This window comes from Epinephelus moara, chromosome 18, assembly GCF_006386435.1.
Source record: "Epinephelus moara isolate mb chromosome 18, YSFRI_EMoa_1.0, whole genome shotgun sequence".
Lineage (NCBI taxonomy): Eukaryota > Metazoa > Chordata > Actinopteri > Perciformes > Serranidae > Epinephelus > Epinephelus moara.
In genome coordinates this window covers 37254751-37274282 of record NC_065523.1, presented here as the reverse complement: position 1 = coordinate 37274282, position 19532 = coordinate 37254751, and the positions used below count along the sequence as shown (strand labels likewise).

Below are 19532 nucleotides of genomic sequence, written 5' to 3'. Positions count from 1 at the left end.
CGATGCTTGGTGGCGTCTGGATGAAACGCGGTAGGACAAGAACAATAAAAGTTAAGGTGGTGAAAATCCAAGTAGGGTGTGTGGGAGGGGTGGTGGATGGGTCCAACAAACACCGCCCTTCACCCGGGAGAGCGGTGTGCGCGTCCTGCAAGATTATAGAGCCAAACCCTGTTTTTTTCCCCTAAACCCAACCACATGCGTCAGTTGTTGAAGGAACGTGAACGTGTTAAAACAACAGATGCTTTGCTGGCTGTATGTGGCTCTTGCAGGACATTATCATGATGATATCATAGAAGCTTGAGTGTCACTGCTGCATGTCGCTGCCACGGTAAAAAGATGTGGCAAATCAACTGCGACTGGCTGTGTCAGAAAACAGATACGCATCGGCAGAAGAGTCCTGTGAGACGGACTCTGGGCTTTTCCGACGTGCCCTCACAAGTTGTTATAGTCGTTGTTTTTTAAAACTACAAAGCAGGCTTGCCTTACTGCACAGTCCAAATCTTTTTAAAAACCTTTTCATCGTGTAGGTTGTTAGCTCGGAGGTTGTTGCTGTTTCCCGTAGTCACTCGACTTGACCAAATCAAAAAAAGACTTGCAACTCGACTTGACCAACGACTCCTGACTCACAATACTTGATAATTCCCCCCAAGCCTAAAGATTAAAAAGCATGTTATCTAAAAAGTTTGCCAAAAATCAATTCATTACCCTTCATTTCCTGAAACAACTAATGTTACCATTATTGATTTCCAACAAGTCGACACTTAATTTCCCAGATCCACTTTGTTTGAACTGATCCGCTGGCACGCGATCAAGTTGCAGGAGAGAGCAACGAAGAACTAACGTCACCTGACTGAGCACCAGACATTTATTGTTCGCGTACTATGTGGTGGTCGACAAAAAGCAAACTGCAGTGTGCAAAACGTGAGGGTCGAAAATTACAAACTGAGACGCAACAACTTCAGCAGATTTGTTTTAACAAATAAATGCACATTTTAAATAGCATTACATTTTTAAAACCTTAATGTATTACTAGTCTGCTGTTAAAATAGCATTGTATTTGATGAAGGGCGCACTGTGACTTGTTTACGACTCGAAACTCACTTGAACCCAGTTTAGGATTAGAGTGCAAGGACTTGAGAATTACTCGTGACTTGTCTCACCTCTGGAAGAATCCCTTTTTGAAAACTGCTCCTAAACATTTCTCCCATCTACACTGTGTCTCATCGTTCCCTGTGTATTATCAGCTTTATTCTACCCGACTACCCCCGTTTATTAACATCCCTAGATTCACAGACCAATCAAATTTCACTTGTTCTCGAGTCTCTATTTTACAAAGTGGAATTGACTCTGGATTCAGTCTCTACTCAAAAAGGGGACAGGATGTGTTATCTTTCAACTACCGACAGCATAGAATAGACATACATATAGAGAGAAATTTATATATTAGCTTAGTATATATAATATACAAACAGTATACATAGTCTCTGTGACAGTGGTGGACAGGATGAAAGGAGACGGGAAGATAGGCAGGGTTGAACCTTTAGTCTCTGTAGGGTTCCCAGTGTGTGTGTGAGTGTGTGTTTCACCCTTTTCACACCAAATCAACGAGCTCTGTGCGCCCGGGTCGAAGTGGTTTATCTGAAGCAGGTCCTCCGCTTTGCTCTGCTGCCTGGGTTGGCTTTGGTATGACAGGGTAAACACAGGTTACTATAGTAACTATGGGATGGTGTAGCATACACGGGGTGGTATAGTAACTGAACGATTGAAAGAAATCCCACGGTTTTACCAGATCACTCCGTCTGTCTGTGTGTCAGTGTAAAAACATGAATGACGTTGCGATGCAACAACCCTGTTTCGCAGAGGGCACAGAACTACAGCTGCACACCTGGAGCCTGTGTGAACAGTGACAAACGTGTTTTGGATCTGGAATGATGTTGTAGTAAGTGAACGGTCAAACGCAGGTTGAACCTGAGTCCTGTGTCAAACACAGGCGTGTGGAAAGCCGTACGAGATTGAGAATGTGAGTGTGCGCGTACATCTTGGTGTGTACAGGGGAAGACTGATGAGAAACAGCTGAGCTCCTGAAACAAAAGGAGAGAAAGAGACAATCAGACATCCATTGATACGCAGAGAGAGTCGTGTCATACGCTGCTGTCAGCGCAGCTCCCACCCACCATGTCACATTGTTCTGCTGTACTGTATGCCGGTCTTGGAGGCGATGTTGGACCAGGGCAGCAGAGAGCGCAGCAGGGACTGGGCCTGTCGGTACAGCCTCTGAGGGATGGAGCAGGGGCTCAGGCTGGCCAGGGTTGAACCGATGTGCTGGATATAGTCAGTGGGACAGGAAGTTAAGGACAATGTGTAAAATACAACAGCTATGATCTTGAATCATCAGCTGGAGACCTCAGTCAACTGAGATCGCTTCAAGTTGAGCAGTCTTTAGATGTTTCGGTCCCCAGATTTTGCTGCAGAGTGAGTGCTCTTAACATTCACACTACTCTCTGGTACAGACAGCGGCCGGAGGAGGAGAGGCTTCGCACCGTAAGGTTCTGAGATAACATTATCGTCTTTCTCCTTCTCGAAAGTGGCTAATCTACAGCTCACAGTACAGTTAGTCAAATCCCAACTGTGACTTTATTAGCCTGCAATATTGTTGACGAAGAAGAAAAGACTAGGAGGAAGATGAGTAAATTACTTTATGTATTTCACTGTTGAAAAGATGGTGCTTTAATAAAACTGGGCTGTCAGTGCAGTAGAAAGACACAAATCGTTTTAAATTTGGTGCTACATGACCAGAGGAAACCGAACACACCGTCCCACCAACAGTATGGTGTTAATTGCAGAATAAGCGGTGCTGCCAGCTAGCTCCTAAATGACCCGAGTGATGCACATTTCAGAGCAGCCAAGGATAGCTTACCACTGGAGACTGCAGCACTGGGCACCATATTTCCGCATGCTAACGCAGCTAGACGGCTCTCTGTCAGTAAAGCCAAGAAAAAATAAAATAAAAGGCAAAACATTAAAATGTCCTCTACATGGATCGTCAATGCCTCACCACTAGATGTCACTAAATCCCCCTAAATCTGACACATTGGACCTTTAAATCAATCTGTCCACTACAGAACAATGAGCAGGTGTCTCCTTTTCCGGCCGTCACAAAAGGATATAATATTGTCCAGGGTGGGTGGCCCCCGTTGATATAGAGCACGTATGTGAATCCATCTTTGAGGACGCCTCGTATGGAGTAGTAGTAGGGCAGGTAGTGGTGCTGCCTGAAGTCCCTGTTCTCATAGAAGTGGATGGCAGTGTTGTTGGTGGTGAGGACGTGCAGGTAGATCGCCTTACAGTGGTCCTGGGCTGTCGTTGAGATGTGCTCCTTCAAACTGTCCAGCAGTAGGGAGCCTGGATAATCGAAAAGAGGGAGGGTTCAATCAAAATTAAGTATTACATGTGTCATTCACAGGCCTTTATTATAGCAGGTGCTATCAAAGTTTACTGCTAAGTAATCCACAACTTATAATCAATGTAAATGAAGACAATTTTCCATCTCTCTGCCTAGATTTCATTATGTTCTTCTTATTTAAAGTATTCGGGACGTTCCTTGGCACAGCGTGCAGGTGAGGCGAGCCCTGAAGTAGAGAATGGGGATGAAGAGCGATGTGGAGTCGGCCTGTTTTCTTCTGGACGGGTAGGCGCAGCGGTTAGCCTAGTTAGCTTGCTAAGGTTCTGGCGTGAGGTCTGATCCAGAGAATGAGAATGACTTGCCACACAAGCTGCAGCAGTCCAGTGCTAAGGGTTTTAAAGCACCTTGATAACCTCCATTAGCTGTGTGTTACAGCCTCTCCTGCAGCTGCTGTGATGAAAGTGGGCCAAACTACACTGTTTTTGCCTCATGTCTTTCGCTATAGGGTGAGGCCAAGTGTCATTTCTTATGGGATAGTCGTTTGTCTTATAGCAGCTGAAATCTCCCTTTATGAAATGGGACAACCCCTGATAAGTCATCAGTAGTTGTCGACGGTGTTTATGTGTACTCAAGTCATCAACGTTAGCAGCCCATGCTCCTGCCGATGATTTCTGATAACACTCAGTTTTAAATGTGCCTCTGACAAACCTGTCCCAAGCACCATGTAGCCCTAGACTCACAAGTCAGTCTTTAGACGCTTTGCTTAACTAAAGACTGATGACTTTCTCCCTGATTTTGTGTTTAGATGGGCGGATACAATTTCAGAGTTTAAAAAAACTCCCTACGTTGCAGAACCAATAGTAAATCCGCAGGGCGGTCCTTCGGTGGCTCGCTGAACTCTTGTGCTCGTAAACATAGTCCCACTGCGTTAAAAGTTTTAAACAAAGTCACTCTAAGTCCTTCATTTCCACAATCTTGTGGACTGAGCAAACGTTTGATAAAATGGAGTTAAATCTCTCGGCATCCATTTTCAAGCTCTCTGTGTGTTTGTTTCCTTGCGGACGAGAAAAGGGGGAGCGCACATTTCCGGGAGGGCGTGTCCTTTTCAAAAATGCAAGAGGCGTTGCTTTGTTGCTGGCCGTTTTCACCAGTGTGTTAAACACACTTTAGAGAGGAGTGTCCCCAGACTATCAGAAGCTGGAGATCTCTGATTGTCTGGTGGCGAGACTAATGTAGCCCTAACACTTCGCTCTACCCCTCTATCCCAACAAGAATGAGGACATCCTACCCCGAGATGTGAACGTGTAAAACTGAGGGGTGAGCGGCAGGGAAGAGGAGTGTATTGGGATTGTACCTCAGTCAATAAAATTTCCTCTAGTATGACAGTGTGTGTGTGTGTGTGTGTGTGTGTGAGAGCGAGTGAGAAAAGGGGAGCAGTACCTATGCCATGTTTCCTGAACTCTTTGACCACTCCCAGGCTCAGGATGTAGGCTACCTGTGTGTCCACAGGGAAACTGGAGGCCAGGATGTCTCCATCCTAAAACACACACAGATGAAGACAGAGACAAGATGACAGATTGTGTCCACCAAAGTACTTTTTTCCTTCCAAGCGCTCCTCAGGAAACGCTGAGCTACGGGTGCTTGAGAGCGTTTTGGAGGAGGCGCTGTGATCTCCTCAGCTGAGCAGCGTTGGTTGAGTCTGGTTGTTATGATGTGGAACATCCGTTGAAGTAAACATGTCAGCAGAAGATAGAGTTTTGGCTTTGGACGAGGGGAAGACTGAGGCAGAGAGAAAGGACGGACCCACCCATCTAACAGATTTCTCCTCCATAGTTGTTATTCAGCACTTGTACATGGAAGATGTGACAGTTTGTCTTTGCGGTATTTGTCCCTCCTTCACTGTGTTTGATCAGCTGAAGTGACGAGTGCACTGTTTTACCCAGAGTTTAACATTTTTCACCTCTCGAATAAAAACAACTTGATTCAGTATTGAATTAAAAAGCATCACTTAAGAGGATCTTTCCCTCTCCACATGCTCTGTATGCTCCCTGCCAGTCTTTGCGTAGGCAAATTAGCCACTGGGAAGGCAGAGTCCAACATGCAAATACTGTTCCAAAGGGAAATGATGTTTTGACACCATTTACTGAGTAAACAGCTTAAAAACTACAGCCTCAAGTGAGAGGAGCAGATTTCTGATAGCCCAGTTGAATATATCTAACTCCTGTATTTTATATCTGTACATCTGCCATTCTGTATAAATATATTCTGCTGTTTTAAGACATGAGTTTCTCCTCATACAGCCTGCTGCACAGAATGATAGTCATGTCATACATTTACATATCATTTAAAAAGGAGCACATCTGTGAAAAATTAAAGAAGAATCCTTGACGTTCATCACCATCCCTTATGTCTTATTCTTCTGTAATAACAGAGTCTAACTCAGTCAGGGCGTCTGGTTCATCTAATTAGCAGACTAAAAACAGACTCTACTCTCTGTGTTCCACTTTAGACCTTTCCTCAGCTGAGCGAGAGTGGATGAATCAAACTAACAACACACTCTGTGACACCATCTTTACAGAGAACACTTCATAGAAGCCTTGTGTTTTGTGTGAGTACAACAGGGCTGAACATCGTACCTCTTTGTGTACTTTGGTCCGGCCTTTGATCTCGGCCACAATCATTCCCACGATGCCTCCTCTGAAGGTGGCAGCGAGGGAGAAGAACTTCTTGTTGGAGGTGATGTCCTGATACCATGAGTCCGGGTACCTGCAGGCAGAGGTCAGAGAGGTTGGCAGTGATCAGTCGGCATGTGAAGGAATCTGTCACACAGTTCTAGAGAAGTTGGCAGAATAATGGGGTTCCTTATGATACAAGTCAAACCAGATTAGAAATATATCGGAGCAGGGCTGAAAAGACTCCTTGAGAAACTCGAATAACTCGATTAAACTCATGCATCATGCTCATTCTTGAGAAGTGGGACAAAACCTTATTTTTGGTGGTGTTTGATTTTTACTCTTCAATCAGACTGGAAAATATTTTTAAAAGGTCACAGTCTTGGCAGCTCCAGACTTCATACCCAATGACATCACAAGGTTGAGACGTACTTCTCTGGTTTCTGGATTTGACAGAGAGGAGCTCACATTCACAAATACTGATTAAACTTTCCTTAGACATGGAGATAACATGTTGGAATTCTTAATTTAGGTGGTGTTCCCCTTTAACTCTGCAGAAGTAAGCTTTTATCAAAGTTTGAAGAAAATGGTTTGATAATATCTGGTCACAGCTGAGAACTGGAGTTTGTCCTCTGGACACACTGAGGTTAGCCGATTAAAAAACACTTGGGAGGAAAACTGGTTGTGCAAGCTGCGTGAATTCAGAGAAATGGAAGTGGGTCATATTTTGTTTTGTAGTTTACATACTATGATGATTTAAGACAGTAAAGATGACAAAGACGATGTTGTTGAGTTTGCTAATTTTGTCTCAAAAGCCTGGAAAAAAGGGAAAGTTTTGTCAATGTTTTATTATTTTCTGAAGCTGTGAATGTGAAGGATTTGTGCTACAACTGTTTGATAAAGTACATCCATAACTTTAGAGCTGGCTTACATCAATTTAGGGTATTTTGTTAGCTCATGCAGCCTGTATGCTCAACACCATCATAAAAATTAAATTCAGCAATTCATCTTAATTTCCCGTCAACTTCCAAGATGTCACACACTCACATTTCCAGTGAGCACGCTTCTCAAAACTGGCTGTAATGCACCAAAGAGCAATCAATACTCAGCCTGTAGTCAACTAATGAGTGTGCACGAGTGCAGAGAATAAAGGCTTTACAATGCAAATCAGTAAAAAGCAAAACAAAAAGTTGATTTTGTGACAGTTCCTTTACAAGTCTCCCCCTAAACATTACCTGCAAATGTCCACTGATAGATTTGAATCAGTATAAATATAATTAACAAATACAGATTAGGATGTAGATTGAATAAAAAGCTTCAAACTCTGACGCTAACAGGAGCTATCACTGGATGTGACTCTTACTCGATTGGGAACCAATCACCACAGAGCAGCTTGACATTCTCTATGTCATCGTGGCAGAGGAAGCGGAGCTGGACTTCACTGAGAGCTGTGGGAGGCACCACGTCACTCATTCACACCTGCAGGGACACAGAGAGACAGACGGGTCACCGCGTGTCAGTAACTCACTCCGACCTGAACAAACAGTTAAGATATCAAAGTGAAAGAAACTGAAGATCAACATGTAGTCCTCACAGTGGTCATTCACACCAAGAGGAACCAAATAAACACATCGAAATGGGGTTGGATCATTTTTAAAAACCATGACCTATGATAGCCTCTTGTGCCATGATCAGGTGGGATTAAGTGTGTGTATATATGCGTCTGCGTGTATCCATTTTCATAACCAACATATAACAGGCTTCTCGTACATTTTAATGCACAAAATTTCAAGACTTTTCCGTGACTTTTCAAGGATCCTAAAACATTTTTTCTTGCTCCACTTGCCCGCATTTCTCAAACATGTCAGACAATATTTAAACATAATTTCAGGCAGGAGACACGGAGCGCAGGGAGAACACGCAGAAATGTACGTGATGGTAAGCAAAACGTCATCGCACATCAACACATATTTGAGCTAAGTTATGTCGACAGCTACAGAATATACACATTACATTACTTCACTTATTTCATCACTGTAACAATTTCATTACACACAACAAAATTCCATGACTTTTCCAAAACTTGTCATGATTTTTACTAATCCCAGGTTTTCCGTGACCGTGGTAACCCTGATTTAAGGATATATGACTCTTCCTTTAAGAGATTTGTATCAGCACATAAAGTTCATGTAACCTCATTTAAGAAGCTAAATAAATGACCAAAGCAGTGACATTACTGATTGAACATATATAACAAACGTTGCAAAATTATTAACAGTCCGAATGATCAATAAATAGGCTAGGTCACTTTTTTAGATGTATTTTTTGGTCTAGAAATACATCACTAGAAATTCACTACAATATAAGGGAAAGCAGCTGCCAATCAAAAGTCTGTCATCTCCTGCCACCAAAGTTCGATGTGGTCCAGTTAGTCAGATGTGTGAGACGACTCTTTAATACGTTTGAATAGTCTTTGATGCTTTTTAAGTTCTATAGAGTCCTCTTTACAAACAGATTTCATTTTGTATGAAGGGTTTGTTTTGTACATGGAGAACAAAACTCTGGACACCCGTTCAACCAGACTGACAACTGAAAAGACAAAGATCCCTCTGAACAACAGCTGAATCAGAACAGAAGAAATCAGCAGTCACTGGTGAAAGAAACTGGACGCTGAGCATCATAATGTGTGCAGATTTAAAAAAGAACAGGTTCCTGTTTAACTGTCAACGGCACAATAACGTCGACAACAAGCTGGAAATAACTGCAGCAAAGCTCTTCTTCAAGCTCTTCACAATAGAAACTACTGGAACATGAGCTGAATGAACTATGACGTGACAAATCACATCTTAAACCTCTTCAATATAAGCGTTGAGTAGACTGCAGAGGGCCCAAAGAGAAATGCACTAACACACTTTGTTGTAATCTGAGAGTCACTTACACTTTTCTGGACTGGAAAACAAAAATTGTTCCAACAGTATTCTCCCCGTAATCGACTACATGGAAGTTTAAATAATTTAATTCCTCTTCCTATTGCCGGCTGCAAGGAGGCTGCGGTCCATCAGGACTAAAACCTCACACCACAAAACAGTTTCTTCCCAACTGCAAGTGGGCTGATCAACAAGGCCCTGGACCCCCACTGACACTGACTCTTATCCTGACATTATACATCACATTAACACACATCCTGCCATCATTACTACAGCCCTCTTGCACATATTTTGTATTGTACCTGTTTATACTGTGAACTTTTATATCCCCTGCACAATAATTTGCACACTCCTACATCCTCTCATGGCAACGGCACTCCCCAATGACAGGTCAGTGTGCCAGGCTACACTGCACAAACTGCTCAGGAATGGCTCAAGACACATGACAAAGAGGTCAAAGTGTTGACCTGTACTTCAAATTCCCCTGATCCCAATCTGACAGAGCATCTGTGTGACGTGCCAGGACCCAAGAGGTTACCCTGACCCACGGTGGGGCCTCCTGACACAAGACCTCTGGGAGTGTCCTGTGCTGTCTGGCACCGGGGTGCTGGTGGTGGATCCTTTGAGTCCTCTGTGTTGCTAGGTGCGGTGCCAGCATGTCAGACAGATGCTCGATTAGATTGGGATGTGGGGAATTTGAAGGGCAGGTCGACACCTTGACCTCTTTGTCACATTTTTCGGGCCATTCCTGAAAAGGTTTTGCAGTGTGGCATGGCAGACTGTCCTGCTGGGGGACACCAAAATACAAAAATAGGAATCCATTCCTCTCCTTTATTTTGTACCCATTTGTATTTTTAAGACTACAACTTTCTGTGTAAACAGTCCTGTTGTTGTGAACACATCTATGGCATTTACTCTTTGCTTCTCCACTGCTGTTGTCTTGTTGTGTGCACTATAATAACATGCATAAACAATAAATGCGTCACACAAACGCAGCACACAACCTGACTAGTTTAATCCAAAACATAATTACAGTGATGGCTGAATGAAAGAGGGAAAAACATGACCCCTGACACAGAGTTCACTGGCAGAGTCTTTTCAGAGAAGCTCAGACAACAAATATCCAGGTCGTCAAATCAGATCAGAACACTGGTTAAAAAAATCATGATACACTGCTCTTTTCGCTGTGCAGAACAGACCCCAACACATAAATGACTGATGCCATTTTCTACTGATGCTGATAGCTGCTGTATAATGTACTAAATGTACTGCATTAATCCATGTACACAAAAACAACATGACTCATTAACCCTAATTCATATTGTAGATGCTAACTGTGATGTCAGCTTGTATTTCTGTGGCTGGTGACCCTGCCACTGGCTTCATATTTTACATATCCACTATTAAAACAATAAAACAGTACTCACACAGTCACAAAACAACAGACGACAAAACAAAGTGACGTGGAAAAGAACATGTGCATTTGTTTACCCTGATGAAAACATGAAAGTAGTGTAGAACTTTTATTCTGACAAAATTTTAGCCATTTACACCATAAAATTGTGCATAAAATGCTCACATTTTTCTTGTGGACGACCCCTGAACCCCTGGTTTTATGTGTGTTCTCCCTTATATGTTGATTCTGACGTAAAAACTATTTTTAAAGCAAATAATACATTTGGTGTCTGATTATACTACTTTTTTTTTTTAATAAATCCTTGTTGAAACTGTTATTATTTAAGGGAAGAAGAGACAAATCAACATAACAGCTGATTCAACAGTGTAATAGAGGGCAAGGTGCATCTGGAAATATGATATATGACGTTTAATAACATTATTTATGGTCTATTTTTAGTGTTTAACAGCTTCACAGACTATAAAAAGTTGACTTAAGACAGATCTTTGCTGTGAAGAACAGGCACAAACACATTGAGGTTGTTAGCTGCTGAGAAATATATTTGATAGCATTAATCTATTTATTCACTACATTACCAACCTAATAGTGAAGACATTAACAGTAAGATCAGCTTATATTTCTGTGGCTGGTGACCCTGCCTCTGTTTATATCTGTTATTTTATATTTACAACACATCCAAGCGTCACTGTTAAATATATATTATTCACACAGTCACGAGACAACAGATGAAAACACACAATAACCTGGTAAAACACGCTCTAACAAGTAAAACAACTGCCTGCTGATTAGCAACCAGGCTAACCTTAGTAACCGCTAGCTAACAGCTAACGCTCGGGTGCTAAGCTAACGTACCTTGTTTCAACACTCGGGCCGGAGGAAAGTCGAGGGGAAATATATTCCGCGGGTTTCTCTCGACACACAGACACTACGCCGGACACAGCATGGTAACACACCGGTTTATTCCCGACTCTCAGGGCCGTTTCATCACTGTACCGACGCTACACAGGCTGCTAACGCTAGCCAGAGCTCTGCCTGCTTAGATAACAGCTGGATGTTTTCTTCCGGTTTGTGGCTGCTACACAAATGACGTCACTCGGAGGGGTTTTCTTCTGGCGAGTCCTCGGTCGGTGTCCAACACGTCAGCGCTTCATCGCCCCCTGCTGGGCTGCAGGGAGGACTACATCAAGAATATACTCTCTTGTCCCACAGAGCAGCTACATGTCATCACTGCTCTGCTGCCACACACTGGACAATTAAACTGTTTCTAAGGTTTCATCATATTTGCTTTTTACCTACCAGATTTAAAGTCCCTCTAAAATTTGACAAAACAAATCTTGAGAGACTAATACACTCTTAGGGGGTGGGAGTAAATACAAATTTTATTTCCTGAGTAGTTCTGTTGCAGCCTTCATCTAGCTTAGTTTGATTTTGTATAATATTTAATTTCATTTGCATCAGTTTTCGTTATTAATTTGATTGTGTCTATTAAATATTTCTACATACACACGTATACATATGCACATGTGTATGTATGTGTGTATATGTGTAGTTATTACACTATTGTAATCCTAGGTATTCTTCTTCTTTCTTCTTTCTTCTTCTTCTGCCGAGGAAATCATACTTCCCATGGGTGAAAACTCACCAAACTTTGCACAAAGGTCCAGTCTCATGCCAGATATCCTCAGCTGTAAACTCAAGCCAATAGTCCTGATGGTGGCGCTACAGCAAGCGTCTAAAGTTCAAAACTTTGAAAATTCATAACAAATCAACCATACGTGCTACAACTTCACAACTTTCATCAAACTGTAGCCCCAATACTGAAGAAACTTTTGTACATTTAAACCTATTAAAAATTATGAAGTTCATCACTCTGTTTTTTTCAAAAACTGTAAAACTTCTTAAACCTATCTCCTCCCACAATTTTTGCTCAATTGACACCAAACTTGCTACAGAGCATCTTCAGACTGTCCTACAAAAACTATGTTTCTCAGATTTTTGATTTATCAAAAATTGAGCCTACAGTGCATCAAAATGTTTGACTGTAAACGGTACTGTAAACATATACATGCAAATTCTTGCTAAATAAATCTTCAATGTTCATGAAAAAAATGACAAAATTCTAGAGTCATGGTAGATGATGTGTGGCAAATTTCAGAATTTTATCTCAAAAACTGAATTTTTGACAGCATTTTGAATTTTGCTCTAATGTGAACAATTGGAGTCAATGTAAAAATGGCAATTTTAAACATCAGTTTTTCACTTATGGAGCAAATCAATCATTGTTACAAACAAATTACCAACATCTCCATGCTGTCTAGATGCAATATGTGTATTTTCAGATTTTTGTTTCGATAACTGAATTTTTTACAGTGGTTTGAAATCTGCTTTTCCATGCATGGACGGCTGCTAAACCTGCACGTCTGGCTTAGTCAATTTGTGAAGCTACACATGAATTGTCACTGACTAATTAGCTCAGTGAGATAGAAATTGATTCTTAGTCTCAGAGGTTGTGAGTTCAAGCCTCAGCTGATGCAAAAGGCAGATTGTGTTGCTAAATTCCTAAATGTCTTCCAATTCTTCTGCTTGTTGCTCAGAATTGCCTAAAAATGCCCGGACCCGACCCATCACTGCACAGCAGCTATAATTGTATTTATATTTACACTTCAGGGGTCTTATACACACAGTAGGAACCTTCGTATATCCTGTGTTACCTTGTTATTCATTATTATCATTATTATTAAAGTTCAAAGTTCAAAAGTTTTTTATTGTCAATTTGCTATATGTGCAGGACATCCAGAGAATCGAAATGCTGTTTCCCTCTCACCTAGTATTAATGCCATACAATTTAAGAGCTAAAAGAAAGCTAAACTGGAAATACAAGGAAAAAACCCCAATATATACAAGTAAAATAAAAATAAAACCTAAGCAGTATAACTAATAGACAAGACACTCTAGAAGACAATCTAAAGTAGTGGAAATGGTAAAAGTAAAGTGCACAGTGCAAGAACAGATATTATTACTTATTTATTTATTTCTATTTTTACTTTTATTTTCTTTTTTGTTTATGTATGTTCTACAGTCTGATTTGTTATTACATGTACAAGTAACTATGTGTTTTGGTGTAGGTAGGTAGGTACTTTATTAATCCCAAAGGAAATTGCATTTTCAGCTGCTCAGACATAAACATAAAAACACAAATCATACACACAGTGCATAAAGACAGAATAAAGTGCAAGAATAAATAGTAATAAAAATAGGATGAAAATAGCATGACAGTGAGATGTGCAAATATGCAAATGTGCAAATCCCCCCCGCAACTCATCTCCCTCCCCTCTCCAGTGTTGTGTTGAACAGTCTAATGGCTCTGGGCAGGAAGGCCCTCTGCAGCCTGTCTGTGGAGCAGTTCAGTGAGAGCAGCCTCCCACTGAATGAGCTCCTCTGCCCCATCGCCAGTTTATGCAGTGGGTGGCAGCTATTGTCAATGATGGAGAGCAGTTTGGAAATAGTTCTCCTGTCTGCCACCGACACCACAGACTCCTGCCCTGCACCGATGACAGAGGTGGCTTTCTTGATGAGTTTGTCCAGCCTCTGTGTGTCCTTCTGTTTGGTGCTGCCTCCCCAACACACCACCCCATAGAAGAGGGCGCTGAATACCACAGACTGGTAGAACATCTGCAGCATTCTCCAGGACGCCAGTCTCCTCAGGAAATACAGGGTAGGGTGCTGTAGGAAACAATAAAAAGCATAATTGAAAAAAAAGAGATACTAATAAACTTGTCAAAATACTTTTCTTTGAATAATAATTTCTGTTACAGTTTTCCCTCAAAAGTTTCATTACCTTGTTAAAAACTCCTCCTTTTCCACCACTGAAAAATCCAGAATATTGTAAACCTTCAATGAAAAGCCTCGTCCTAATTAAACGTCTAGTCAAGGGGTGTCAAACATACGGCCTGAGGGCCAGAACCAGCCTGCCAAAGGGTCTGATCCAGCCCACTATGTGACTTTGCACACCTGATATTGAAGCAGTCGTGCAGGCTGAGAGATGCAGCTTTCAGGAGCAGGTTAAATGAGTACACACACATTGGCATGGATAGAACAACGAAGAACAAATCTGGCTGCCCTGTTTCTCAAGGTGTCCTTGACCAGGCTTCTGTCTACTTCTATCCCCAGACCCTGTCTTTTGAACATTATGAAATAAACGTGTTACTTTTCCAATTTCTAAACACATTTTCATTATTTATTTGAGACCAATCCGTCATTAAAACGCTCAAACAATTTAAATGAAAGAAATATCTGTACTCGTCAATGCCCAACAATGGCGTTAACATGGAAAGACTGTGAGCTCGAGTTGTTCATAAAAACATTCAGCATTATTATTATATATTATTCACAGAATTATTCTTAGCTATTTTACAATTATTCATAGGACACACTGGACCAAAGCAAGACCATACAAAATCATTAGGATGTAATCAAACTCCTGCAAGTCACGTCCACATGTTTTGGTGCTGCCCATCACTTACATATATATATCTACATGTTGTATTGTTGCTGTTAATGTTGTATTTTTACCTTTTTGCCAAACTATTTACAAGTGCAATGATCCTGTAAATGTTGTTTTACTTGAAAATCCCATAAACAGAGTGGGAAAAGAATGAGCAGCTATGATTGTTACATTCACGATCATCATATATTATATAAATATTACAGTCGAAATGTATCGACCTCTGAAAAACTATTAATAATAAAATAAGTGTCAAACAATGAACTTTAACTACAGCAAACATGTTTGACTTTGGGTGATATTTGGGGACCTTGGGCTTCTCCTGTCCTTCAGAAAACACTGTATTTTATCATCAGAGTTTATTTTTGTTCATTTCTTGGCAGCAAATGTTGTTTTTTTCCCAAGAATATTATATTTTGGCACGAAAACCATGTAAACGTGTCTCAATACGCAGAAAGTTTCCATCACACACAACCTTAAATGAGCTCTCTTTATCACGTATTCAGACCATCTGTTGCCTTCTCACTGCTGCTGAGAACTCTGCAGGTAAACAGAGCCGCTGCTGATCATCTGCACACTTCAGTTTAAGAGGTGACCTGTAGAAATAATAAATGATTAAAAAAAAAAACATTTTGAAATTGAACTGTTGTTGTCATCTAAAGTTTATATTGGAACTCTGATGCATTTCTTATTTCTAAATGCAAAAATAATGGTTTGCATTATGTTTTAAATATTCCTTTCATGAATATATTGCAAACAAATCTTAATTTTGAATTGATTTGCATCCGTAATATTTACAAAATACGGTAGTCCAAATACATATCTCGATCTAATGTCAAGTTAATGCTTTTACTGTACGGTTAACCTTTAACCTGACATTGAAGTGGAAGACTGAAATACTGTCAGGAGGACTCTACACCCCCATATACATCATGGAACTTCACACTGTGGACACCACACAGTATCACTGTTACCATATGAATCATTAACCAACTATAAACCCATCAAAACACCCATGTGGTCTCTTTAACGACATATCCTCATCAGTTGATGCAGACAGGCACAGTGTAGCCCCTCCAAGATGGGGCCTGTCAACCATATCACTGTGAAGAAGGAAGAGTGCATCTACTGTTAGCTCACCTAGCACCACTGAGCTAGCTAACGTCACAGCTCAGTCAAGGCGGACTCCATTAATATTTACATCTCACGCTGTCACAAGCACAAATCTCTCGTCCATGTGTAGATGCACTCTTCCTTCTGCGCAGTGATACAGTTGATGAGTCTAGTTCGGTAGAAAGAAAATAGTTCCTGCATGAAACTGCTCACAACAAGGTCTGTGGATGATCTTGAGTAACCAGGTCATGATTTCTGTAAAGAGACATTGATGTTGAGTTTTTCAGATTAATATTTTGGTGCTTTGAGCTCCACAAGTCGAGTGTCATCTAGTTCCATTATATTGGAGAGAAGACAGACATCTCTACGGATGATATCTCCAACACTCTGCGACTCACACCAAAACAATCTAGATAATAAATAGCACTTGAGGTAAAAGGAAAATAATGTGTTTTTGATTTTAGGGTCCCTTTAAGAGAGTTTTTGTATTTTGCGTATAAGGATGAAGCCATGTTGTCTCTAGTGAGCCGAGACTAGTCATGGATATATCCATGAAGTTTTCACAGATATTGAAGTGAACCAACAAATGTTTAGATACTGACATCTGTTTTAATATTGAGACGGACAGAGATTTTGGGTTGGGATGCATTGAGACTCATTGGCCGCCATGATGCGTGCTTGCGTCTCAAAATGTGTTGTCCATTTTCTTTAATATGCAATGCAGCGGCATGTGTAATACCATGCATTGCCAGCGGGGGTGATAATGCAAGTGACGTACTTGAAATTAACCACTTTTTGTTATTCACAGAAGAAGCACGTATGAAATATGGCGGGCGAGGAGGAAAAACTTTGCGAACTCGTTCGGGCACACCCCCATTTATATGACAGTTCTAGTACCCTGCACTCTAATAAAATAGCAGCACTAGCTAGCTACAGCAGTACTAGCTAGCTGGAATGTACCAGTGACTCTGCTACCCCCTATTGCGTGAGTGATGTATTGCATTTCAAGTTGAAATGCAAAATGCTTTGTCCTGATGATACTGTCCATCTATCCATCAGTTTTCATCCACTTATCCAGGGCCGGGTCACAGAGGCAGCAGGCTGAGCAAAGCACCCCAGACGTCCCTCTCCCCAGCAACTCTTTCCAGCTCCTCCTGGGGGACCCCAAGGTGTTCCCAGGCCAGATGAGATATGTAATCTCTTCAGTGTGTTCTGGGTCTGCCCCGGGGCCTCCTACCAGTGGGGGGCGCCCAGGAGGATCCTGATCAGATGTTGAACCACCTCAATTGACCCCTTTTGACATGAAGGAGCAGCGGCTCTACTCCGAGCTTCCTCTGAATGTCCGAGCTCCAAGGCTGAGCCCAGACACCCTACAGAGGAAACTCAATTTCGGCCGCTTGTATCCACGATCTCATTCTTTCAGTCACTACCCAGAGCTCATGACTNCAGGAGGATCCTGATCAGATGTTGAACCACCTCAACTGACCCCTTTTGACATGAAGGAGCAGCGGCTCTACTCTGAGCTCCCTCCAGATGTCCGAGCTCCTCCCCCTATCCCTAAGGCTGAGCCCAGAAACCCCACAGAGGAAACTCAATTTCGGCCGCTTGTATCCACGATCTCATTCTTTCAGTCACTACCCAGAGCTCATGACTGTAGGTGAGGGTTGGGACGTACATGGACCAGTAAATCGAAAGTTTGGGAGAGTTACTGCCTCAAGTAGGGGCGTTCAAGTATCTCGGGGTCTAGTTCACAAGTGAGCGATGGTTCTTTGCTCTCACTAAAAAGTAATGGCCATAACCTTGCGTCTTCAAAAAAGTAAAAAAGAAACGTATAACAGTTTGTCACCTGATGAGTTGAACAACTTCCAGAAACTACAGTAGCAAAATGACCCACTCCAGCGTCACACAGTCAGTTCTGCCCAGGCCCTCCATGGCTGCCATGTTACATCATATGAAACCCTGTACCCTATCGACCACACACCTCCTCTCTTCACCCCTCCCCAGCTCGACCCGGTCACATGCACACGCAGGTAAATAAAAACCTCAGGAGAGACACTATCAGTGGTTCTGCTCTGAAGTTGTAGTGGAGTCTCACGGGATTCACACAAACAAGCCTCTGTGCAACAGGCCGTCTCTGTCCCCACTCAGACTCACAGCGGCAGGTAGATATCAACCTAATCCAGTGTGTCTGTGTCTGCTTTATTCTTCATTCTCTAAATGTGCATGCTTTATACAGTAACACACAACATGGCTTTACTCCTGCAGAGTAAATGTAACACACAGCAACAGTGTTTGCAGGATCACCGTAACACAAAGTCACCTCAGTGGAGCTGCTGCTTTCATTGTCCAAATTTTACAACCTTTGCACCAAACATCACCAGGGGAACAGGATAATATATTCCTTTGCTGGAGTAATATTTGACTCAGGATCATGCCTCAGCTGCCGACTTTGAGTTAGATAAACTGTCAGGATCATGTTGGCATGTGTCCAGGGCTGCAGGTGTGAGGTCCGCCTCTCACTCCCACAGTAAGGCTGAAGGGTGGAGGATGCTTTCAGGGTCCAGTGTCATACAAAACAGTTTTTAAAAGTCTCTTGCCTTTGGCCCAGGATGCGTTTGGCGTGTGCTCTGGGTGTCTTTCTGGCCCTGCTGCAGCTGTCCTCCTCTCTGCTGCTGGGAGCCTTCAACATCAAGTCATTTGGAGACAAGAAAGCCTCCAATGCCACCCTGATGAACATCATCAGCACGGTCTGAAACTCTGTTTCACATTCTTTTATTCTTCCATAAACACTCACATTTTAAAGACAATATATTGTGAAGGAGAGCTGAGCTTTTGTTTGGTGTGCAGTTTTAATCTCTGCCATCTATCTGCGATACATAGAGACCTGAGAAGTTAAAAGCAAAGCATTGTCTGTTCATTTCATTTAACACCTAAACATGGCTGTGCAAACACAAATTGCAAATAATGCAACATGTCTAAAAGCTGAGAGATTTGTTCGCTTTGTAACTTTGCATGAATTCTCCTTGCTCCATATTCCAACCTAGCGATGTCCTTTGTGTCTGTAGGAACAGTCCGTCACACCTAATTGGCCTGTGTGAAATGCTGTGATAATAAAATAAAGTCCCCATCCATATCCTCGAACGAGCACTTCCCTATAAAGTGTCTTAACTTGTTACTATTACGAAAATTTGATTTCCATTTTGTGCATTTATTTACTTTAATTTCACAGATAAGAAACAATAAACTGTGAAGACAATAAAGCCTCCACAAAAAAAGCATCTTAATTCTCGTGTGTGATTTATCCTGGCTTCATATGAGCAGAGGAAATCTCCACTAGCCACTAGGCTAATTTATACAATGTAAAATGCCATAGGCTTGTGCTAATAACGTTAGCATGTTGTATTTGTTTGGAAAACGTGTTTAGTATAAGACAGTTGTTTTGTCGGTGAACCTTGTGAGTTGTAATGGAGCTGAATTTTGTAACGTTACCTTTGTT

General features: G+C 41.8%; 2 protein-coding genes across 2 annotated transcripts in view; one reads left to right on the top strand and one right to left on the bottom strand.

Moving 5' to 3' along the window:
* Positions 1–1941: 1941 nt before the first annotated feature.
* nat15 (N-acetyltransferase 15 (GCN5-related, putative)) lies at positions 1942–11473 on the bottom strand. Its single transcript, XM_050069035.1, has 7 exons — positions 11272–11473; positions 7439–7554; positions 6040–6169; positions 4844–4940; positions 3168–3402; positions 2175–2335; positions 1942–2081 (listed from the first exon to the last, which is right to left on the bottom strand). Exons 2-6 carry the CDS (start codon positions 7546–7548, stop codon positions 2179–2181), a joined length of 729 nt encoding a protein of 242 aa, XP_049924992.1. The 5' UTR covers positions 7549–7554; positions 11272–11473; the 3' UTR covers positions 1942–2081; positions 2175–2178.
* Positions 11474–18071: 6598 nt separating this feature from the next.
* The window catches only part of dnase1 (deoxyribonuclease I), a 5586-nt gene continuing 4125 nt past the window's right edge, over positions 18072–19532 (top strand). The window contains exons 1-2 of the mRNA XM_050069030.1: positions 18072–18198; positions 18645–18783. Of these exons, the coding sequence (XP_049924987.1) occupies positions 18646–18783 (138 nt within the window). The 5' untranslated portion in view covers positions 18072–18198; position 18645. The remainder of the gene's footprint in view (positions 18199–18644; positions 18784–19532) is intronic.

Bases quoted from the DNA above. Each gene is read 5' to 3' on its own strand.
- nat15 (XM_050069035.1), bottom strand. From the start codon at position 7,548: ATGAGTGACGTGGTGCCTCCCACAGCTCTCAGTGAAGTCCAGCTCCGC. The intron at 4,941-6,039 runs GTACGATGTTCA...TGTGTGTTTTAG, and splicing joins GGACCAAAGTACACAAAGAG to GATGGAGACATCCTGGCCTC. The intron at 3,403-4,843 runs GTACTGCTCCCC...TCGATTATCCAG, and splicing joins GTTCAGGAAACATGGCATAG to GCTCCCTACTGCTGGACAGT.